Raw genomic sequence first — 25,836 nt, forward strand, 5'->3', positions numbered from 1 at the left:
TATAAAGTGGATTACTGTAGAGTATGGAGAAAATGACCTTCTGAAGTTAAAGGAGAAGCTGAAATAGCCAATAATTGAAATGTCATAGGAGGAACTGAGCTGTTAAGAAAAAGCAAATATTTAAAGATGAGAAATATTTAACAAGCCACTGGATTAATTTCTCTGCCAAGTTCATCAGAAGCAAATATATTTCTATTTGATGTCCCTGACATCAGGTAGAATCTGACTAACCCTATGGGCATAAAACAACCTTGGAGGCCTCTTTAGTCCAGAATAGTTTTAATGCAGAATTCCCATCAGTGAACGCATATTTTTCAGTGAGGTAGATCCACCTTGGTGTTGAAGACAAACAACTGCATTTGATGAAAGAAAGTTATAATTGCTGTACAGATAACTGCTTATTCTTCCATCTTTTACTGCTTGCTCTGAAGGAGCTGCTGTTCTAGCAGAATCCAGCTCTTTTATTACAAGCTAAGTAAGAGATACTCCTGTCACTTAACATACACAAGAAGTATGTCCCTTCAGGGAGCTGTTCTGAGTTTTGCTCTTCTCCTTCACTGGTTTCTCACCATCTCTCCTCCATGGAAATATCGTCATGATTAAGCCAACAATCACAAATTAAAATCAGATTAAGATTTCAAGGTGATTCCTTCTCTGTTTTCTTCATCTCCAGCCTAATTGCACAGGCTTAGCAAAGGTGTATACTTTCATGTTTTCAGTCAAACTGCACCATCCCTCAAATTATGAACAGCCTCATATTCAAAAGGTTGTGTCTTAGTGGGACATAATTTCATTTTAAAAAAATGCTGGGAATAGGTCTCCAGACAGAGTCTGTCTATGCAATGCTTTGAAATGATTAAGAATTCCTATTCCTCCTAATTCTTCCTAATGACACAGTGGGAATGAAGCTGTTCAGTGGGAAGCGGGCAGTGCCCCAGTGAGGATGGATGGATGGCTCCTGCTCAGTGCTCGGTACCTCCCTCCCCATTCTCTGGAAGGAGCTGGGATCGCAGGGAACCGAGTCAGTGAAACGAAGGCTGTGCTCCTCGTTACTGACCAAATCACTGCGCAGACACTCCTGTAGGACTGCTGCCCGTGGGTGGGTGTCAGCGCCTGCACAAGGGCAGGGGAAAGCCTCAACTGCTATTATTTTAACTAATATCTGAAAGGTTCGTCTTCAGTGCCTTTTTCATTGGACTAGCTTGTGGAACTAATATCTATGTCAACACTGCAAAACCTTAGCCCTGTATTTCAGTTCAGTCTGAATTTTATCTTTGTGCGTGCTACTTTTAAGAAGAAACAAACATAATAGGTTATTTAACATGGCAGAGTATACACATTCCTAATAATACTAATGACAACATCTGTGCCTTTACATTAAATGAAAAAGATGATTTGTGTATGTTTACAGTAGCCCATGATTTAATTTACACACAACTGAATTGGTTAAATTTACAATTTAAACAGTAGATCATCTGTATGTACATCTTGTAGTTGGACGGTTCCTAGATTATTGTTATGTTGATAAAATTAATGTATTAAAGGAATATATAAGGCCCAGCCTAAGCTTGCTCATTAAAGACTCAACACATGGCATTTTAGTGACTGAAAGGGAGGAAAATTAAACAATTTGCATACTTCAGTACTGTAGCAAATGACTGCATTGACAAGGTCACCATGCTAAATTGACATCATCCACACCACATCCAACTTCTAAAAACCCTCCAATATTTGCATGGTGATGCCTGTAAAAACGTCATCAAGTGTCAGACTCTTAAGATTTTTTTCCCTTCTTGCCTGTTTAATAAGCAGTTGTTTTGGTTTTTTTTTATTAAGAATTCAGTATGCTTTTAATTTATACAGGAAAAAAAGCTTGAGTGGTCTGATTTTTTTGGTGGCAACATGGTGAGCTGTATAAAACGCCATTTCTTCCTCTACTACATACATAATTGTATTTCCAAAGGTAACTCTCATTGAGTCAGCTAACTAGCAATTTCTTTTGTAATCAGAACCTAATTAGGTTGTTGTTTACAGTATAAGTGATCAATAGCTTTTATTCTGGATCACACAGTGTCAAAGCTCTAATAATTGGTATTAAATGTAACAGAGATACTGTAATCAAACCAAATATAAAAAAATCTTCAAAAAGTACGTTCTATACTGGGAGGTTATTAAAATTCCCGATACTGCTTAAAATGTTTAATGTGCTGAATACAAATGATCTTTTAAAGAAAGCTTTGTGGATCAAAGATGGATTTAATAATTGTAATGTTTATGAATTTGTTTTGAAAATATTTTTAATTGGATAATGTCAGACTTTTGAATTATAATGCTATGTTCATTAGCATTTCAATAGGTTATATTATCAACTCCTTTTGACATAAAATAATTTGATTTATTTTTTAAATCATGAATCTCGTAATCTTTTTTCTGTTGTCACTAGTTTTCAATAATTTGATTAGCTTCTACAAGAAGAGCAACAGGAACCACATGGGCTTTGCTGGTAATGATGTGCTATATATTTCTTCTGTGAAAGCAGCTTTGATGCCTTTGAAAGTAATTTGCAGTTTCTTATCAGTACAGAATTAAAGAGTAATATTGTCTAATTTGTTATGTTCAGTGGCACAGAGTATCCTAGAATTCTATCACACACACAGTGCTTTGAAACCTATGTTATTTGACCATAATCAAGAGTACATAAGTGAATTTCAGAATTTATGATAGTGTTTGTTATTAGCTAAGAAAAAGATCAAAAGATGAACTTGTCAATAGGTTTAATAATCTCTTAGTAAGATGTGTATTCTGCACACCCAAACTTCATTGCTGTTTATAAAACAGTAATTGTACTTTATAGTTGTATTGCAAATAGCTGATCTGGACTTTTCAGAGCAGGCCTGGGCATAATTGTGTAAGTCTCAATGTAAATCTGTAAATTCAGCATGATGAACTCCCTGCTTGGTAAAGTTATCTTCTACTTTCAATAGAAACAAAAACTGATTACTGTTGATCATTTAGACATAACTGCTTGTAACAGTCAACAAGCCATCACAGTAAGGTATAAAGACAGCCCTTAGGAGAAATGCTGCCTATTTGATGACATTTAAAGCTTTAAAGACTTCCTTCTAGATACCACAGAAAATCATCATGAGCCAGCACAGGCTGTCAATGTCACTGAATGAAAACCAAAGCAATCAAATCATGTATACTGGCAATATTGCCATCCAAACCATTAAAACAATTTATGGAACTGGTCTTGCAAACAGTTCATCATGTCAGCAATGCCAAGGTCTGCAGTATGAAGTACCAGGGTGAGAAAAGCCTGTCACATGGGTGAGTGTGCATGATGCTGCCTTGTAATTGGAACAACCATCCTTTTGTGTTGATTTTAGCAGTCTAAGAAATAAAACACAGTTGAAACGATATCCTACTACCTCTTTTCCTTCTACACTATTGTGATAAGAGAAGTAAGGCATAAAGTTCTGGTAACTTTTTGAGCTGATGTTATCAGCTACGTATAAACAGATAATGCTGTTTTAGTAGAGCAAATAAATTGTATGTCATTTTTTATTAAACAAACAGTATAATAACTGGACTATATTATCACAATGGAAGCATAGAAGACCATAGACTGTACAGCTGACACCCTGAAGCAAAATTTGTTTCTACCGCTTATCCTCAAATTTAAAGAAATGTATCTTTATCAAGTTTTCACAATGGCTGCTTCTTGTTAAAGAATCTTCACCCTTGTTAAGGCTAGATGATTATAATTAAAAGATAAATGTACTGTTAGAAAGTTATATGCCACACTATTTTTATGAGAATTTAACTGAAAGACATACATTATACCTGTATGCGAATTATAATGGCTTCTCAGGAGGGAACGCAGAATCACTTACAGTACATAAACATTTAAAGAGGAAAATGCTAATACACTGAAAGAGTTTAACATCAGTAGCAATTTATCAAATGAAGATGTTTCATAAAGTCCACTCTCTGGGAGAACATTCACCATTAGACAAAAGCCTGGCATCCTTGATAGTCTGAAGTTCAATCAATTTGACAACCAAAATCATTCAATGAGATAAATAGGATCTTAAGAAAACTGCCATCCTCCTTCTTGGGTAAAAGCCAGAATTAAAATAATAATTATTAAAATAATCCAACCAGGTCGCTTTACAGGCAAATTTACACACTGTCTCTTTAAAACACTGCATGCCCAAAAGCCTTTTGGGTTTGGAATGTAGCACTGCACCAAGTATTTCACAAAGCCTCTAAATATCACAAGAAGCTTTTTTAGAGAGAAAAAAAAAAAATTCCAGCTGACTGAAACTGTTCTAGCAGGAGTGCCTCAGCTTAGCTCCCAGACCTGGAATTCCAGATAAACAACAGAGGACAGGAAACAGATTTTTTTATTTTTTTTTTTTTTTTTACAAGTCCTTTTGAAATGCAGCTACAAGACGACTGATGAGCTTAGGGACAAACAGAGTGAGAGTGCAAGTGTCATCAGAGTGAGCGGTGTGCTTAGATAGAAGCTTCTAGGAAGAGCAAGCGAATTCTCCGAAGATATGTGACTGGTAGAGACTCCTGCTGTGTTGTCTTTCCCAATAGCATTCTGCAAGACACAATACTTTCCTTGGTCACCATTACACATTTTCTTTGTAAAAATATTTAAATCTACATGATGAAGTTCATCTTTTGTTCACGTCCCACCCTCCACTGTTACCTGTATATCACTGTCACAGACTGAAAGATACAAAAGGCATAAAAACAGATGTCACAAGGATTTTAAAGTGAGTTTAAAGGATAAAAACTCCAGTACAGCACAATTCAAAAAAAAGAAGAAAGTATTAAAGAGTCCCTACTTTAGCAATGGTCCCATGTGTAAAACCTACCCTTGTTAAGTATGGCAATTTGTTTAGCAATCTGTGTTTATCATGCGAGTTTATTTTAAAAAGCAAATGCAGGTTGCACAGAGAAACTGCAACTTCTCCACAGTCAACAGAACAACTTTGTTTAAGAAGTTACTTCTGGATAACAATAAATAAAATCTAATCCATGGGATCAGAAAAGACAGAGTTTTCTAGCTTATGAAAAATTTCTTTCTAACGCCTTTTGCCCTTGATTGCTGCATTATTTACATTCCTTGTCCTCTTTGCTACCAATAATTAAACAGTTTGTATATGTAAGTACAGATTGGCAGATTATAGTGAACTATTTAAGGAGGAGGTGTAGCAAGAATATGTCTCATTGTTATCATCCTCAGTAAAAAGAAAAGCCTAACAGGTATAATCATAGTTGTAGAACAATTTAGACCTGAAGGGACCTCTAAGGTCATTAAGTCCAACCTACTCCATGCAAAGTTGCTCAGACCCTGTCCACGCAGGATCTGAAAATCCCCAAGGATGCAGCTTCTACAGAGGGGACAAGCCTCCCCCATCCTGGAGAGGCAATGGGCCAAGGCGCAAGCTAGAAGTACCCAGAAGATCAGATATAAAGAACAAGTACAGAGCATCAGTATCCACAGGAACGACTGTCTACAGAGCCAGGGAGGCATTCATGGATAAATCTCCGTGCCATTCCCTCATTTTGGTATCACCTGCTAGGACAGGCTAACTGGAAGGCCTTGAGATGCAAACTGCTAGAAGTAGTAGAGGCATTAGAGGAATCATCATGATACGCTTTCTTATACTCAACCCTGGGCATCTGCTTTTTGGAAGCTGTCACAGAGTATGGGGTAAGATGGACCAGCAGTTCTTATGGTAAACTACAGTTACTAGGGCCTTCTTGTGTAAGGTCTTTTAGCCAGCACAAGATGTCAACAGATGTGTTAACATTACTGCATTGTTCCCTCACATGTTATTACATTCTAGTATCTACAGGAAATTCTTAATAGAACCTAAAGAATTAGGAATGCGCTATAAAACTGTCATTGTTTAGAAGAACTGGGCAAATCTGGAATGGTGAAGGAGAACCTGAAAGATACGGTCACATCCTTTTGGTGGCTTATGCCTGTACAGCTGGTCTTGCTCCAATGCCTAGGCTATGTGCTTCCACACTGTAAAAATTAATTTATGTACATCACTAATTATTACGCTTCCTGAGAGACTCAGTACAAAGGATATGGACTGACAGACAGGGAAACTGATGTAATGTTTACGTCTGAAAGGGGGCCTTGGAGGTCAGGCTGAGCAGACTACTCAAACAGCACTGGGAGGTTCGTGTCTCTTGGGGCTGTCAGTCTATCTCCTGATGTATGAGCATCACATCTCCTGACGTGAACATCGTTTCATGCCCTAAATTGGTCATTTTTATTAGCCACAGAATGATGTCCAGTATATTTCTGTGTATTTGTTAAAAGCCGTATCATCTTGTGTTCCTGCAGATTATTAACTAAGTATACTTGCAAGGTGCAATGGTAATTACCATGGGATCTGCCTAAACATGTGCTATACAGCTATTAAAATACAGTCATCAGAGGCCACTTTGAGCCCAGCTTCAGATTTCTGAGTAAGATCATTCTTTAATACATTATGGTAAGCAAACATAACAATACTAACAAGACTTTAGTGTGAGGTAAACCCATTATAATCTTGACAGACTTTGAATGTTTTATATTATGGGGAGACACCTGTGCTGTGAAATATATAGGATCCATACTCTTACCTCATTAAGACAGAGCTCTGTATCTACAGATTCATTGGATTTCCGCTTCTTCTGTGCCTACGAACAAATACAAAATTTATTCCCTGTACAATTTATACATACAGCAGCACAAAACAATTAGATAAATTTGCATGGGTTGTCATACTCCTATAATTTTGACAGTGATTTGCACATGATTAGCAAATAAACTCTCCAAATGTAACTGCATGTTTTCCAATAACATTCACATTCTGATTTGAATTTACAGCAAAACTTCAAATAGTCAGCTAAGGGTACTTAGTAATTACAATGATGAGTGCCGTGAGCTGCAAAAAACATGTTATGTTCTGTGGCCCCTTAAAAATGGTGCTGGATGTTCATGAGAAGAAATGAAATATGACAGTTAATAATTACCATAATACCACTGCACATTAACATCTATCATATGCCTCAGTTTTAGGAAAATATACAACACAGGAGTATTTTATCCTTAATGACTCTTGCAATTTCTCCATGTATTATCATGAAAATATAAATATAATTTTAATACATTGCATGGCTGCCACAAAGTCTCTTCTAGAAAGTTACAAAAAGAATCATAGAGTTATAGAATGGTTTGGGTTGGAAGGGACCTTAAAGATCACCTAGTTGCAACCCCCCTGCCATGGGCAGGGACACCTTCCACTAGACCAGGTTGCTCAAAGCCCCATCCAACCTGGCCTGGAACACTGCCAGGGATGGGGCAGCCACAGCTTCTCTGGGCAACCTGTTCCAGTGCCTCACCACCCTCACAGGGAAGAATTTCTTCCTAATACCTAATCTAAATCTGCCCTCCTTCAGTTTAAAACCATTACCCCTCGTCCTATCACTACATGCCCTTGTAAAAAGTCCCTCCCCAGCTTTCTTGTAGGCTGCCTTTAGGTACTAGAAGGCTGCTGTAAGAATATTTAATGTCTTTTAAAATACATACCTGTAACTCAAATTCAGCTGTTTGTTTACATTGCATTCGCTGATTATTATACATGGAATATTATTAAATGCAGGAATATTTTAGATAATCAAAGCCTAAAAAATGATCTGACATATCTTTGGCTATGTCTTATGATGAGCATCCATCTGTTGCTATTATGGTGTGCTCTCCACACTGACTCAAGTAAGAAACATTTGAGGTGGCAGCATCATACAAAATGAAAGCAGCAGTGTGCACTCTGTCTAGCACCATACGGTGTTTAGCATTTCCATTGCTCAAGTGAACATGACTGGGCTGGGAGTTTTCTGCTTCTCTATAATAGCAATAGCAATCTCCATGGTGCTGAAGATATTTTCAATAGATGGTGCTGTGGCTGATTTAAGTACTTCAGTGATTCTCAGTATAATTTCTTTCTTCGTATATTCCAGAAACATGAACAGCACTCTTTTATAGGAGCTACCCATGTTAAATGTACAATCAAGTCTTATAACAGAAGACTTGGACTTACACACTGAAACTACTGACTGCACTGAGCACGTCTGATACTTCCTGGAAGTTTTGTTGGACCTTGAATTTATTTCCTGCAAAAAATGAGGATGTTAATCTCACTGTGTTGCATTAATTTTGCACTGCAGAATTCCACTGGGTTTGGCAGAGGTGGACTGGACTAAAGCTGATGTGAGGAAGTGCTGAGCATTCTGATTTTATACCCTCAGAAATTCAGTTCCATGTACGGCTATTTTATTTTATATCTGAGAGCCATTGGTGCTGCCTATGGATACAAAATAGTCTTCAACCTAATTACTGATTTTAGAATCCAAATGAAGGAACCGAAGTTCTCATTAGGAAGCACATTCCCTGCTTTTCATGATACTTTTACATTTACAAATAGATATATTAGAGACAACTGAAAAACTAAAACAGCTGGGACATAAGAGAAAGACAGCTTAGCTATAGTAAGAATGCATTCTATATATATATTGATAGTTTTCAAATATATGACAAACTAATAGCTCAATTCATTAATAAACACCCTCTGTGAAATCTCTCTCTTACATACCCTTTCTTCTAATTAGTACCATTAAAGTGGTTATGGTAAGCATAAATTTAACTATCTAAATGGAAAAAGAAATGCCTGGAAGTAAATTTGCTACAACAAGCCACACAGTGACACCTTCCTGCTGTGTTTGCAGTGGTGGTGGTATTCATACAGGTTAGGAAACATCTTTTAATGGCAACTGGGTAGATATCAACTCCTAAATGGCTCCAAGGAGACAGGTGAAGGAGGAGAAACTGGATTTCAGTCCTGGTTTTCTTATATCCTAAACACCTATACTACATTGCTTTGGAATGTGAGGCTTCAGAGGAGGTATGGGTTGATGTTCAGATCTCAACAGTGTAAAGTCTAAGGACCACACAAGCCTCACATTTCTTAGTCATTCAGTGCTAAATTTCCTACTCCACACAAGCATCTGTCTATTGGAAACATTGTGCTTTGCTGCTTATGCCTGCTTTGGATTCATAACACTGTGCTAACTACAAGTCTACCCTTGGTAGTTTGTCTCAACACCAAAGTTAGAATTTATGTTCCTTCTGTACTGTGTTTCTCAAATGAGAAAAGATAAAAATATCATTATTTTGTCTATATGCAGTAAAGTCTTCCTTTACTTCATTCAGCCTGATAAACAATAGAGTGCAGCAGCTAAAACATATTTACCTTTGAGAACACTATTTTAAGGGTAAAATCAACAGCTAGAAACAAAATCAACTTCAAAAAGCTTTTCAATCATTTTGATCAATATTCCCTGGCTTTCATTTAGAAGGTAATACTTCTTTGTATCCATATACTTATTGTAGTCATTCTAACATCAACAACACTTACTCACTTGCATCCTCTATTATAAAGTCCTCCTTTCTTAGAACTAAAAAGTAATTTTAATAATCATGCAGGCTTTTCTCTTATCAAAACAGGTATGGCAATATCTTCCATTTAAAAATAAGCAAAAATGCAACCTCTTTTGGTGGGGAGAAGGTGAAGGGAAAGAAAAAACTATCATTTTGAGGATGAGATAAGACATTATATGCGAAGTTTCAAATTGGAAGAGTACATTTTTACTGTTGAGTTATAAACCTGTAAAAACAGGTTATAATGGAAATGCTGGCATAGGCTGCACTACTATAATACAACAGTGCATCACTAAATCACAAGTAATAGAAAAAAACCCACACACAACTATTTGTTGAAGAGAGTGCTATAGACAGTATATGCCCTTTAATTACAACCTAAGGGGAAAATACTTCCTGCCCTACTCTTGGGCAGAAACGACTCTACGTGTAGCAGAACCGCTGTATTTGTGCTACAGTGATCGAACACCGAGACTGGGAGACATACATTTGAATTATGAAGGATATCCTCAGTCATCGGATATGTACTTTATAACATCTTCCACTATCCTAAAAAATTAAACGATAGAAATGTGTGTCCATCACATACACCTGCAGACAATTCTGACAGGGATTATCTATGCCATCAACAAATTTGGGAAATGAGAGCTGGTCATTATGCATGATGCCAAAGATTCATTGCCAACCCCCATCTCAGGTATCCTACATGCCTAACATACAGGCAAGAAGGTACCTTCAAAGGTGCTAAAGTGCCTAATTCCACAGGAGTAAAATAGAACACACAAATGGCTAATGAGTCTGTATTCAAACTTGTATTTTTTTTAAATTTTAATATAAAGTTCTCATCTAGTGACAAAAAGATCTATGGGAATTCTGTCATTAAACAAAAAACAAGCAGGGCTGGGTTGATAAAAATAATAATTAAAAAAACAGTGAAAGAAAACCAGCTTAAAATAACTGGTTAAACATATGGAAAGAGGTATGAGATTTTTCTGCTGAGGTGAAATAGCATTTGCTAATGACTTATACACTCAGCTGTGACATGCCTCTGACTGTAAAACAAAGTTATGTAAGATGGGTTGACACTCTCCCTGGCTTCGCAGGGAACTATAATTCAGTAATGTGTGCTACTCTGATGAAGCTGCCCCCATACTGCCAACAACCTTGCACTCACTTAAGCTTTTATATTCTGTAAAAATGAACATCTGCTTTTACAGAGAATCTTATCACTGTGGTAGCACAAGCAACAAATGATATTGGGAGATAATCATATTCATGCACCTCCTGATGAGCTTCAGTATCCTGTCCGTTAGTCACATCAGCCTTGTTTTGGTCTTTGCAACATTTAGCTTTTAATACTTGCACTAAAGTGTTGGACTGTGTCAAGGGCTGGTAAAGAAACCAAGTGCATGTCCAGAAAAGAAAAAACTCTCATGATCAGAAGCAGAATTTTACTTATTTCTTTCCTAAAAAGAAAGGCGAATCAGGAGCAGCAGAGGAGCTAGTGATTTTCTGAAAGGAGAAAGTAATATTGCTCATAGAGGTATTTCTCTTCCAGAGGACTCTGTGGACCTCCATGTTTCCTTCTAATCCCAGTGCCTCCTAGATGGCTTCAATCATATGTTCTTGCTCTGACACACCCTAACCTAGTCTCCTCTTGCCCTGCACCTAATAACCATCATAAGATCCTCCCAAACCTAGTAACTCCCTGCTTCCCACTCCCCAAATCCTCCTACCGCCATCCTTTGCAGACACTACAGCGCTGAATTTATTCCTAGAAATGCTATCTTGCAGTTATGCATCCAGTTTCTATAAATCATAGCACTACATGGTTAATAAATGCATTAAACACTGCAGTGGCATCTCACCAGGAGTCAGCACACACGTTATTTATGGCTTGTCATCCAGCAATATTTTTATATATCCACTATAGCATGCTTATCTGCATTACAGCAAGGAAAAAGTCTGACTGGGGACAGCTCCAGAGGTGAGCTTTAATTTGGAGGGAGGGGAGAGAAGAAGCACTTAAAGGGAAATAAATGCATTGGACCTGAATGCAAACAGGCACAGAGTGGGTGTCCGAACTCAGAAACCAGTCTCTTGCTGTTAGCTACACGTTTTGGTCCTTATGTGCTTTATGGAACGTATTGCTTACAGGTTACAGTGAGAGACAACAGAAGTTTCGTTACGATAGGTATCTGTTATGTGGGTTGTTTCTTCAGCTAATTTTAATGAGCGTGCCTATGTCCTCTCCTGAGATGCCTGGTTAGTTATGCCCATATTAACAAGCCTTTCTGAAGAAGAGGGACATATCTCCCAGAATACATCCTTCAAATGACCATGCTTCTGAAGTAGCTACAAAAAATGAGGGTGCTTGTTCTTTTTGTTCTCTTATGTTGATTAGAGAGATTTACTATGCAACTAACCTGTTTTTCGAACAGCAGGGTACAAACAATAAGCAGAGAAATATACAGACTGTAAAAATGCAATCAGTTTAACTCTTCTGCGCTCACGAAGCAGTATGTGCATCTATCACAATTGTCAATAGTATTTTCTTATTAGCACAGTAGTACTACGCCACGCTGGAGTATAAATTACTTTGAAAAGGGCAGATTAGCAAAGTGTGGGTCAGAGACACAGGCCACTAAAATAAGGATCCAATTCAGCACAGAGTAGTTTTGAAACCCATACTGTACAGCCAGAGTGCAAAGCTATTTAAACTATAAAAACAATCAACTTTGTGCAATCCTATAAAAAAGAAGTCAGATTTTTTTTCTGTCTGCTTCTTTTTTTTTTTTTCCCTCTGCTAAATCAGCCCTCAAGATGCAAGCTTGGGGGATGAAATTATCGGTCATCATTCTGCATAAAAGCACTACAGTTCTGTCATCCCACTTTGTAGAGTGAAGAAAGTATCTTTTAAAAACCAGCATTACCAAGACACTGCTGGCACTAGTCTCCAAAGCTATGTAGATAACACCCAGCATAGTAAGAATCAAATCACAAGTTTTTTGAGCTGGCAGACATTAAAGAAAGCAAACCAATTATCCCCTTGTGCCGAAATATGCACTGGGGAAACACACACAGAGTTTTACAGGCTGCAGTGCAGCGCAATGAACGGTTTATCAGCCAGTCCCTTCAGATCCCATCACCTCCCAGCACCAAGCTCCTGACCCCCATAGCTTTGTACCTATCCTAAAATCACACAGTTTGTCCCCATTCTCCTACGGGGCTCTTGTCTTGCTTTCCCCTGCAGTTTTGCCCCAGCTGGGCAGGGTGGCAGACCCCAGGCAGTCCTGAGCACTGCAGGACGCCCCGAGTGCCTTCGGGCCCAGCCACCCTCTGGTTTCCCAGTTCAAGGATTCAGAAATCATGGGTCAGGCCTCAACCAAAACCAGCAGACAGCTGCTCAGTGGGCTACACCACGCAGTGACAGACCTACCTTCACAAAGCTCTGGCTTTCTTAAGGGAACACACATTGCATATAAAAAGTCCCCTTATCCCTCAGCATCAGTAGCTTGTTGCTGGGTTGGAGTACTTCAGCATCAGAAACAAGGCACAGAGGGACTACCTCAAAGCAGGGAGGTTCATTTTCTGATCAGGAAAGGCAAAAAGGGATGGTGGGTCTCCGGAGAACATTTCCAAGCATTCCTTCAGGAGGAAAGGGCGTTGAAAAGAAATCTTCACCCCAGGGCAGGCACAAGGAATCAATCCTGTGGGAAGAGGGGCTGGGACACGTGTAGGTCCCTGTTCTGCTAAGGCCAGCTTTCCAGCTCTTTAGTCACCAACAAGGGAGCACTGCCCGGTCTCTTCTGGACAGGGCCAGGTGGGTTGGAAATGGTGTCTCTTCCCCAGACCACTGGGTAACGATGGATCAAATTAGCTCTGCTCTAACAGGTGTCCAGTGCAGACACTTGGGTCTCTTCATAGCTGTAGCTAGAAACATACTTAGCAGTAGACAAGACCAGAAGTCTGAGAAACAGGCCTATTAGTCAATAAAGTTCAATACAGGTAGAGGAAAATCTCCTCCTTCCAACCTCTTCAATCTTAAAATTGTAAGAAAATTTGACTGGGAGGGGTGGGGAAGGGGGTGAGTAATCTTCCCAAACAAGCAGAAACAAGGGTGGAAAGAAGGAAAGTTGACCCGTACCATATGAATTACTGCTGGATCATTCCCAGATCCTTATGTTAGTAAAGAAGAGACCCAATTAAGCCACATCTCTCACTGCACTTATATGGCAGGGACAATATGGCACAAAAACTGCCTAACAGCAATCTTAAAGGTTTTATAAAAAACAGATCCTATCAGAAACACCAAACTGATCAAACAGCTTACAAGGACCAGACACAGAGATCTTCAAATATTTATTTCAAGCAATTAGTTTCCCAGTGAGCACAGCACAAAATATGACACCCAGCCAAGACAACTGAACTGACTGACTTACCTTTCATGGCAGTACAGTAACTTGCTTACAATTTTGTTTTCGTGTTCAGTCATTCATTTATCTGAGTAAAATGAATTTCCATAGTCCTAGATTCTTCCTTCCTATTTTTAGGAGATATTATGCAATTCTCCTAATATGGTCTTTTTATGGATTTGCCTTAAGCAAATATTTTTGCATTAAGAAGGGCAGAGGAGAAAACAGAATACTAAAAAGCATAGATGGAGTAAGTTTTGTTAGGTTAATATCTCAGTGGCTTAGGCTGCCTAGGTTTTCTTCTTTTTTTTTTTCCTCTACAGTCATGTAATCCAAAGTCAAGTTGTTTGGGATTTTATTAAAACCCACTTCCCTAGTGATTCATGGCAGCTATTAACCCAGTGCCATACATAGCAGTTACAGGTAGCATTTGGCTGTTGCGCACCGAAGAGCATTTAAAGAAAAGCAGAGTGAACACAAAGCCATTGCAATCCCAGTTAAAAGACATACTCAGCTTTTAATTTTGAACAAAGGTAAGCCACTGAAGAACTACAGATCCCACAACACTTCCCCAGGCTGGAGTGTGTGCCCGTGCGTGTCCCAATATGCAAACAAAGTTGTTCCGTTTGGCAGCCAGCAAAGTACCTACCTCCCCTATTAGACTGGGCTACGTGGTGCACTGGAGTGTGGTGTAAACACTCCTGAGCAGCTGTCAGCCACGGCTACTAGGGGACTAAAAGCAGCTCAGCCAGAACAGCCCAGGCCCGCGTTGCACTAATGAGCCTTGAAAAGAGGCACCGTCCTAATGCAGCTACGGTGCCTCTACACCGTATCTCCCACCTCCAAGTGTGCCTTGGCTGGAGGGTGGCTGCGACGTGCTGCTCTGCGCTAGGCAGGCGAGTTCTCCTTCACGCCGAGAAGATGACGGGACGGTGTGGGGCTGTGACTCTCTGCTAAGAACAACTTGGGGGAGCCTCCGAAGCTGAAAGCGGAGCTGCCGGGAGAGGGCTCAGCAGGGATGCTCACCGCATCCGTCGGCCTCATGAGACATCCAGCTCCCAGCTGTCAGTAGGTGGAAGAGATTAAAAAAACAAGGTCACGCGTTGCCTCCGCGCTCGGGCAGCAGGACCAGGGGTGGTGTCCTCTGGTTCTGCAGCTGGAAGGAAAGATCAGGCAAGCTTGCTTGAACACCAGTCTGCACGAGGCCTTGAGCGCTGAGCATTACAGGAAGCTTCCCTTCATGCTATGCCAACCTTAAGCAACTGATATTATTGCTGGTTTCTTGAGCACTGCATTCACTCATAAATTTTAAAAGGGAAGGGAAGAGAATGACCATGAACATCTGCTTTTGGTTAAATGACTAAAAACGTTCAAGACTTTTCCCTTTGTTGACCATACGTGTATGAGTGTGTGTTGTGAGTCCTGGCAAGGTTACGCCCAGAAGGAAAACACAGAAAGCCTTAAAAGGGTTTTGAAAACACTTCAGATAAAAAGTGACTTTGCTGTAATTACAGGGAGGCAAAAGCAAAGGCTGCAGATACTAAAGTGATCTTGCATGGAAAGGTAGAAGAAACTAGCTGCTTAGTTGAGCACCCATCACACAGCTATGTCCTCCCCTCCTCAGTTTTGTTTGCACATTTTAAGCCCAATTTATTAGTTTCCTTACATCCACAGTTATGTGGCTATGCCTGTACCCAAGTACCATTAAATCATGACATGATTTAGAGACTGGTTTTTTTCTTTTAAAGTAATTCAATCTTGAACAGCTGTGATTTGGACTAATGGGTGAATTTTGCATTTTTGGCACAATCTGCTCTCCAGAAGTGCCACTGAAATAAAAATTCAAAGCATTTTCTCCCTGTTCCTCTAATCCTGTGGCTGAATTCTGCAGGTGCACAGATGCATCCTCAGAACTGGCAGGGCTGAAATTTTAGTGAACTTGCTGCAGTACTTGCCTCAGCATCCATGTTCCTTTCTGGCACTGAAAATACCATTCAGAATAAAAATATCAGAGAGGGTTTTTTGAAAATAATGCAGTCAAATTTACCAAGGTGAGTCTATAACAAAAACAAATCAGGGCATACTGTGGTTTTGACAGGCAGTTATTCCCCAATAATTCAGCCAGAGCCACACACATAACATGAAGAATTTCACCCAAATAGTTAATGTTTTGGCAAAGTTCAAAGTCACTGAACACATGATTTTTTTACTGCAAAATGTAAAACAACTTCAAGCATAGCTTCTACCTGTGTCTATAATAATCTGGTTTTATTTTCATTAGAATATATGCCTTTATACTTTTGTAGGAAGGCATTCAAGATCATTGTTAGTATTCCTGATTAAAAATTCTGACAGCATTTTAATTTCTAAAAGTGAATTAATATCACACAATTTTGATTGTTGGCATTGTATTTTCTACAACAAGCATACGTTTCAATGGATTTGCATCATGACTGAAAAAAAATAAACATCCAGTTGGTCTTGTCCACAGATCTCCATTAGCTGAGCTAGACTTTGGCTTGTCCTGTCAGCTTCCTAAACGTTATTAAAAGACCCTTGCAGCATGGATCTGAAAACTCAATACTTGAGAGAGACTTTGATGTAGCATCCTACATTCATTCTTCCCCTGTTGAAGTGAGTGAAGGAGAGAAAAATCATCCCTTCTCAAAAATACTAGGAGTGAAATCATAACACTAATTCTCTTTAATGGGCTATACTATAGTGGACTACACTTTAATGGATGATATTATAGTGGCCTTCTTCATATCCATTACTTACACATGAACGATGCTCTCACACACAACAGTTACACTGTAGTTAATGAAGCTATTCAAATAAGCAGAGAAACTCTCATGTAAGAGGAGTCTGCAGAATCATGACCTTATTTGAAAGGTGCCTTATTCTTTACTGCCCTGATCCCACCACATCAACGGGAATTCTTCCACTGGCCAGGCAGCAGCAAGTGAAAATGAAAAGTAACTTCCTAATATCTTCTGTATATATGGCCTCAAATTTGTGCTCAGTTAGAAGTACTGAGAAATCTTTTCAATCACTGAAACAATTTCTTAGACACAAAAATTATTGTCAATGTTAGACGTTTAGTAATTATAACCCTATTAAAACAAATCTGAGCCTATAATAACCAGATTAAGCAAATAATTATCAGATTATGCAAAACTGTATTCACAGGATATGATCCTGCTTTGTTTCATCACACAAATCATTCACAGAAGGACAGAAGGCTTACATTTATGTTTACATTTAATAAACCAGAAAATACAAATAGATGAATGCTAATAATGCAAGTAATGGAGACGAACAGGATCACTTTGGGTACATTTTGTAAGGTTTCCATACTAAACTGGAAGAAGCTTTTGAAGATTTATTGTGACTAGTTTGCCTACTTTTTGAAGTATTAGCTGTGGCAGACTGGATAGTTCAGGGGATTATTAATGGGATATACAGACTTATATTCCAAGGTAACTACTTTAATCTAGCTCAGGTCAATACTGACAACTATTCTGTAGTATTTTTGAAATGAGGAGGTGGTTCTGGAGCACTTCTTCTCTTAAGAGGACAGGTTCAATGCACAAAAGTGGCACTAATTTGCACCTCAGGCAGTGCACTTCACCAAAGGGACTGAGGAATTAATGGGATATAGGTTTATAACATCACAAAGCACTTAGGATATTTCCCCATGCCCTTCATTTCCCTTTCTGTGAGATGAGCTGCTCTGTTAAAAGGGACAGTCCTCCTGTATCCTCAGATTTTTCTAATTCCATTGCAAACCCTACAGGAAAAATCTTGAAGGTGCCCTATGCTACCAAATTTTAACATCCTTTAGTGGGACTCCAGAGAGGGATTAGAAGGTTTCACCTAGAAAAACATCTTGAGAGTGCTATCTGAAGAGAATCGTGATTGATGATGGTTGGCAGCAAATATTTCCCTGAGTGCAGAACAGTTTTATTAATAGTTCTGGACTGAGCTGAGGCAAGTAGAAAACAGACCAAGTGAGGGGTGTTTTTTGTGATCTACCTACTCAGATGCATCTAATACTCGCAAGCATCAGCTTTGTCTTACTAGCAAGTCTCAGCGTCAATAAGTTGTCATCAAGTTTCCAGAGAGGAAGCATTCCAAAAAATACATCCGAGTGTGTGTTGACTACAACAACAATATGGCTTCTTGTGTTACTCCTACCTCCAGACCAGTGGGTGGAAAGTCAGAACTAAGACAGCATTACTGGAGATGAGGGATGAGTATAATGCAGCTGCGTCTCCTGTATATTAACATATGTATATTGTATATGCAGGCTGCATATGCACACCAGCACTGATACTGCACTAGTGTATTGAGCTGTCCCAGTGAGATGTGAATTTAATGGGTTGAAGGGATGCCATGTTCAGTGGCCAAGATGGGATTAGCCTCTCTAGTATTTGCGAACAGCATCCTTAAAAGGGATCTGGGATATCACTATGCTGGTCACACTCAGTGACCACATGAACAGCATGGGACGTCGCATTTCTGATATGCTGTGCATGGATGAATGTAATTGCACTACAACAGGCTTTGTACATAACAAAGGGCAGCAGATGATGAATGAGGACTTGCAGAGCATATATGAGCAGATGCGTCTCACTGGCTTGGAGATTATTTGGAGCTGCAGCTTTGCCAGTTGCTCTCTTTAAATGTTCATGAAACACCAGAGTCCAGTCCCCTGTTACACTAACATGAGCCAGCGTGACTTGTATTTTAGGGGCTGTCCCTGTGATGTGGACCCAGAGCATCGAGTTCAGCTCCCCAGGAGCAGAGCTCTCTCACTAAGGGCACTTACCAAAGAGTTGTACTGCTACTAAATCCAACATTGTATCTGAGCCATCAGCCTGAAGGTGAAAAGCTTCTGCTTAATTAATGATTCCCAAGTATCCTCATTAAGCTGTTCTCTGGGTATAGACAGGGTGTGTTTTTTATCTAAACCTGTTCAGTTGTGCCTATAACAATCTGAATTTCTCATCTGCAAATAACCGTGACTGAATCCCTAGGAATAATCAGGAAATCTTAATCAAAAGCAATAAGGGTTAGGCCAACTCTTGATGAGAGCATGATTCTGCAAATAGTTGCACGAATTTGTCAAACTAATTAAGTTCAAAATCAGTATGAAAAAAGGGACAATTTTTCCTTCTGAATTTGCATTTAACTTCTGAAATTGTATACAGGCAGTTAGTTCCTTGCAAGAACAGATCCCTAAATTTGCCCTCAGAACCAGATAATTACAGTGTGTATATGACTGAAGTGTGCAGAATAGCATACTGACATAGAATTCATTATATAAAGGTCTTCAAGAATTTAACTCGGACCCATGCAACTGTTAATGCACTACTTTTTCTAGAGGAGGGCAAGCCACTGTAAAAAACATACTAAACACTGTTGGTCAGAAAAGTTCTGATCAAGCCACTTTTTTACATTTGTGCAGACACAAATTTAGGAACAGGTTTTCACGGATACTTGTAACTGCTTTGCTTTCATCCATGCACACTTAATTTATATGACCACTTATCCAACTCTCTGCACAAATTAGGTACTTATGACTCCAGGTAGCCATTTAGATCCTACCTGGTCTTAACTGCGATGTACATAACAAATTTGAATGCACACATTTCAAATCTGAGCATGAATTCAGTACATCCAAATGTTTATGTGCATGTGGTAATGCATATCTAGCCTTGAATTAGAGGCAACTTGAGGCTTCTGAAAATGTCAATCTGGAAAAATAAAGTAGTACCATGTAATGCAGTATTTAGTAAATTACTGCCCTGAATACTTAATTCTGTTTTAAGAAAGACATGAGGGAGGATAATCCTATAATTCTTTAGGGCACATGCTGAGTGAACCTATGAAAAAATATCCTCCATTATGCACAACAGTCAGTCTGTTTACTTGTGTCTCACAGAAAGAGCTAGGCATGCAGGAGAGCTTAACCTGAGGTGGGAATATTAGGCCGAGTTCACTGATTAGAACTATAATTTGGTGTGAAATAGTTAGGCTCTCCTCCAAAGTACAGACTAAAATAAATGTTTTGAACTCCTATTGATTTCAAAGGCAAGGAACTGAAATGGGTGACAGTGTCTCATGTTCTGGAACTCAATAGCAAGTTGAAAAATGCTGTAGAGTAGAAGGTTTGAGAATAATGTAGAAAACTATTATTCAGGTAAGACAACTGATTAGGAGTCATAGTGATAAAAAGCAAGTAGGAGATAAAGGGTGTGATTTATTTCCAGTATTTGATTACTGATGTACAGTGAAGACTAAAAGTAAAATGAACAGACAGGTTAAAAGCAGAACAAAAATATATTTATGTTCATATGTTTTGTTATCATTAATTTTTTTTTTATTAAGAGTATATGTTAGCCAATTTGGTTAAAAGACTGCGTTTCATTTTCTGTCCTATAAACTTGGTTTGACTACTTGAAAAATTTAGGCATGCTATGGAAAAGGTTCTGAATTTTAGCTCTTCAACAGTATACTATTTTTGCAGCTATGCTGCCTTGTCACCAATGTATGATTTAGAATGATTACTTATTATTGTATTCTAATTTCCATTGGGCTTTTCTATATTTCATTTGCTGCTGGTTACAAGGAAGAAACTATTCCTAAAAAATCTTTTTCATTATTACTGAAATGCTTTTGATCATATCTGCCACACAATAGCTGTGAGCCTGGGTAGTTTATTTTTTAAGAACATTAGTTTATGGTTTACATAGAAATATCAAAGAATGATGTATACATATGTAAGGAGTAACTGATAATTACAATGTACACTTAAGGATAATTGTAATTTACACAGCTGTGGAGTTATTCCATTTTTACAAGTATATAAAGAAAAGCAGAATTTGATTAGGTCGTGCAATTGCCTCTTTATACTCAAAGGACTTTATATGCATAAACATACTTAATGTACTTGGGTTTGCTGTTGACAGAGGAAGGCAATGTATCCTCTTTACTCAAGGATAAGGAAGCAGGGTTGCCTCAGACATTTTTCCCAAGTCAAAATACAGACCTACTCCAATCTCTTAACTAACACCCCAGTATGGCCATAAGGCCCAGCGCCTTCCCTTTCCCCCTTCCCCTTCTTCCAAGGCAGCCAAGCCAGTGATGGCATGGTGACTCCTCCTCTGCCATATGGGCTCAGCATCCCTCCAGCTCAGTCTTGTGCAGTCTTTTTCCCCCGAATCTGCATTTAGCCATTACATCATTAGAGAGAATATGGAAAAATGTATACTGATAATTTCATACCAGAATAAGTCTATGGGGCAGTTGAGTGCCCAGATTACAGAATGGATCTGCAAGAAGAAAGGACAAAAAGAAAAAAAGAGGAAGGGACAGATAGGAAAAGGATCTAATAAAGACTAATGGCTAACTGGAAGTGAGGTTTCAACATGGTGTAGAAATGCCAGTAAATTGAGACTAATAGTCTAACAACTCACATCACATAAATAGGCAGAACTAGTCTTGGTTATCGTTTTCTGAAGGGGAACTTTCCTCCATGATAAAATAGTGTATTTCTTGAATTTCTATTATTTCCAGTAGGGAGGGTTTCCAAGAGTACAGCAAGGTATTTAAAAAGGATCTTTGTGTTTAGAGCTGGTATCCATGTATGAGTTTAAGGGAATCTATCTCTCTAAAAGCAGTGTGATTTTCTTTGCTGGTACTGCAGAGATGTTTAGACCTCCAGAGGAAAGGTTACAGTTCTGTGCTAGGGAAAGTCATGTTGCCATGAGACCAAGTGTAAGAGGATGAACAAAGCTGCCACATCCACTTCCACAATTGGCATGTTCTGCAAGGTGCGTAAAAGGAGAGAATATGGTAAATGCCTTCAAGCCCATTTTCATCCAGTGGGTAACATCAGCTTATCCTTCCTATTTTTCTGAGCATTGGAGTACTCAAATTCACACACCTTCCTCACATGCTTTAACTCTACTATATTCTTCATAATGATTCAGCTAACACCAGCAACAAAGCAATCTGAACACTTGAAACGACTAAGAAATAGATAAGAAAGCATGTGCACAAGGCTCCTGAGGCTTGTGGAGAATGCTATTTCCCTGAAAGCTGCTCAGGACCTACCACAACAGGGCAGTGGCTTCTGTATATTACCCAATTCTTATCTTCTTTAAAATTATTTTGCACTGAAAATAAATCACAGCGAGCTGTGAGCATAAGAAAGCCAACTTTAATGGACACTTTGCCGTAGCAGTAGAAAAAATATGGTCAACCACTTGTCCCAAAACCAGCACAGGTTTGGTGTGCTCTATGAAATAGCTAATCTATGCAAACAACCTGTTGATCATTAAGAGGCGCAAAAATGTCCAGAAGTGTCTGCAACAAGCAGACTGCAAGAGCCAACAAGGGTGACAGCAAACCAGAGAATCATAGTGGAATCTGAATGCAGCAGTTATCCATGAGCTCTTCTCTACCCATTCATACACCCAAGGACTCATAAAAATACCAGGGAACAAAGATTTTGGGAAAAGACTCTGGGGTGGGCAGCCTCACCCTACTCCAGTATCTGGGAACATCTCTCCAACCTCTGGGGATTTCAGGGAGCAGGACAAGAAACGAGGCAAACGCCATGACCCTGCAGCAGGACTGTGCACAACACATCAGGGTCCCTCTCTGGCAGTGAGCCTTCTCCCCCACGGAACGAGGAGGTTGTGCAACAAATTGCTACTTTGCTCCCAAATTCTCACCCCTCTGCACCATCCCCCCCCCAAGACGGAGAAGGGATGTAATTTGTAAAACTGTATGCATCTGTGATTAAAATGCTTCGCTATCCAAAATTATTTAGCCTCCACACTGTCATTTGTCCTAAATTGTCACACTACAAAACAAAAACATCAATACCTGCTTCAATAACAGTGTTTAAAAATACATTTCAATTATAAAAGTCTTGTGAAATCCTTTTGCTTGCCTAGCAAATAACAATTTTTAAAAAAATGGCAGAATTGATAAAGATTTTATTTGTTAAAGTTGATCCATTCTGGCAACTGCCGAGCTATTTTCATACTTTAGAAAGAAACATCTTTGTAATGACAACTGTAGCAATTATCTGAGATAGTACCGGTCTTTTACTTTGGTTTTCCTCATGTGTCTCTGTGGATATACATTTGAGGACAAAACAGTGCATTAACATAGTTTATAATAGTGAAATATTTATTGTTTCTAGAGCACTCAAATACACTATGTGGTTTTCAGAATAAATGAAGGCTATGAGGTGATATCTTAGCTTCACTGAAGTTAACTGCAATTCATTGGGTTTTTAAGGTCAGGAGTACCTTTCCATTATGAGCCTGTGGAATAGCTAGTATGATGGGATTCTAGTCTATAAGTAGGACTCCTACAAGCTATTCCAGTTAAAATAAAAAAATACTAATGATTTCAATTATTCTATTCTTGTACTCCGTTCCATTAAAAACCTGGTGGCACGATCGCTTTTGCCTGCACTCGCTTTGCAACAGGGTCAGCCTGCTGCCATAACCAGAGTTCCTTTCACTTGCTAAAACCTAATATTTGCTAACAGCAAACAATATGTCTTAAACAAAGCACTTTGTCAAGTCCCATAAACGCACAATATATTATGTACTATACTTCCAAAGACAATATGATTAAACATCTACCATCGCAATGCAAAGACCTAGAATTTTTATTATTAGTAGTTATGCCTTAAAATTAAATTATAATACTGTACTCCATTTTATGGCTGGTTTTTGCAGGCTGTAGTGAGTTATCTGTTTTAAAAGGGAAAGACATGATGGACTAGATATTTGATTGAGAACTAAAGTTGGCTGGCATTAGGAATACCTTTAATATGATGAAGAACCACATAAAGTAATAACATGGGCTATGAATAGTCTGATTTGGCTTATCTGATGTGATCCAATTTTCTGATTCCAGTTTATTCCAGCACTTTGTATTTTTGTGGGTACTCCTATAAGAGGATACTGATGTGAAACGTAGAAACAACAGTGGCTTAGGGGAACACTGAAAATGCTACATCTGCTTTTAGTAGCAATAATTTGCAAAATTCTTTCTGAGGATAAGAACTATAATCTGTCCAAAGAAATTTCAATTTTCTGTAAAGGTGTGTAGTACATTTTAATAAAGTTGTATTTTTGTAAGTCATTAAATTGGTTTTTAGTAACCTCATACTCATTTTCAATTGAACAATTATTAAACTATAAAACAAAATTGCATGATTCCTAAAACCGTAGCCTGGAGTTTTACAGTCTGCTATAAAGCGCTGTATTATTATAATACACTAAAGATACTCAGACTATTAAAACTTTTTTTTTAAATGAACTGTAAAATATTTTATCATTGATGAAATAATTCTGAAGTATTATGCTCTCCAGCAGTATACATGCACAATACTTGGGTATAATGAAAAGCATACTAATCAAAAAAACATAATTTAAACTGTAATTCTAATATGCAAAATAAACCATTTTGCTGTCTTTTGGAAACAGAAGTTTATTACAGCCGAATTCCAACATTAAAAATGTTTCATCAGAGTACTGATCATTGAATATAAGGTCCAGTCTTACAGAGAGCTCTACATGTCAAAGAGACTGAACGTTAATCATTGTACATCTGTGTAGTTCTGATGATAACAATAGAGATGTGCTGACTTACACTGTCGGAGAGTTTTAGCCTGTATTTTACTCCACAAATCGTGACTGATCCTGCAATGGAGCCCAATGTTCGACTAAGAAGTTCAACCAAGGCTGGTAAATGAGAACAATTTTCTACTGACTACTGATCACTGATGTCTCATAGCAACACTGACACTAATATGATATTTCTGAGCCTAAAGTGTATGATACTTGGCTACATCCTCAAACTGTTCCTTTAATGTTCAAAAGAGAGGCAAAAGTCTCTCTGTACTTAGAAATTAATCAGCTCTATTAATCTGATCTTTAACTTCAGCAGGATTTCAACAAGCTTGAAAATGATCTATCTTGTGTGGTCCTGAAATTCTTTGGCACAGACAGTGAAGAACCCAAGCGCAACCTTGCTCCAAGTGGGAGCAGTCTACATGATCATACCACTATTGCATATGTATGTATATGTTCACTGCAAAGAAGCCTTTTGGCACTGAGGTCCACCGTTTGCACAGTAATGCAGGCAGACTGCTGACCACTTCCCTGCCTGGGAACACCAAGATTGCCATACAGACTCAAAACTCAAACCTGTCCCTCGCTCGTGGTGACCTCACCTTCTCTGGTTCTGTCTGAAAGGTGCAAAAGTCATGCAGTACATGAATACAGTCTCAGGGAATTTTATATATCCACATTTTTTGAGGACCCAAATTTTATATATCCACATTTTTTGAGGACAGCATGGTGCTGAAGCAAGCAAGGATTAACTTCACTTGAAATCAATGCCAATGAAATCAATGGACAAAGCAGTTTCCGTTTTGGTAAAACACAGAATTTTCTCCCCAAATTAGAAGTATAAGATTAAAGATGAAACTTTAAATTATCCCTAGCTGTCAGATTTTAATCTGAACATGCAAAGCACACAAGACTTCTTCAGGTACAACAGGATTGCTACTGAAGCAAATTAAAGATGTTGCTTTTTCAGAAGAAAAGCTGCCAATAGGTGTTCTCTAAACCACTTGTACCACCAGGCTGACCCCATTTATCAGCTAATCCTGGAAACACAGGAGGTAAATTTAAATCTTTTCAAATGAAACATTTAGTCAATATTCTTTTTTTTTTTCTATTTTATTTTTTTATTTTGTTCTGGCACAGCATTGGGAGTTTTATATTCCTGTCCATCTTTTGCCCCAGACTATAACTTTCTGTGTGGTTGCAATGCCTGGAGGAAGAGGTCCAAGCACGACTTCTC

General features: G+C 38.6%; 1 protein-coding gene across 1 annotated transcript in view; it reads right to left on the reverse strand.

The window, feature by feature from the left end:
- Nucleotides 1-2,399: 2,399 nt before the first annotated feature.
- Nucleotides 2,400-25,836, reverse strand: part of GFRA1 (GDNF family receptor alpha 1) — a 146,088-nt gene continuing 122,651 nt past the window's right edge. The window contains exons 8-9 of the mRNA XM_075026980.1: nt 6,664-6,720; nt 2,400-4,612 (exon numbers count right to left, since the gene is read on the reverse strand). Coding sequence (XP_074883081.1) covers nt 4,451-4,612; nt 6,664-6,720 — 219 coding nt within the window. The 3' untranslated portion in view covers nt 2,400-4,450. The remainder of the gene's footprint in view (nt 4,613-6,663; nt 6,721-25,836) is intronic.

This window comes from Buteo buteo, chromosome 4, assembly GCF_964188355.1.
Source record: "Buteo buteo chromosome 4, bButBut1.hap1.1, whole genome shotgun sequence".
NCBI lineage: Eukaryota > Metazoa > Chordata > Aves > Accipitriformes > Accipitridae > Buteo > Buteo buteo.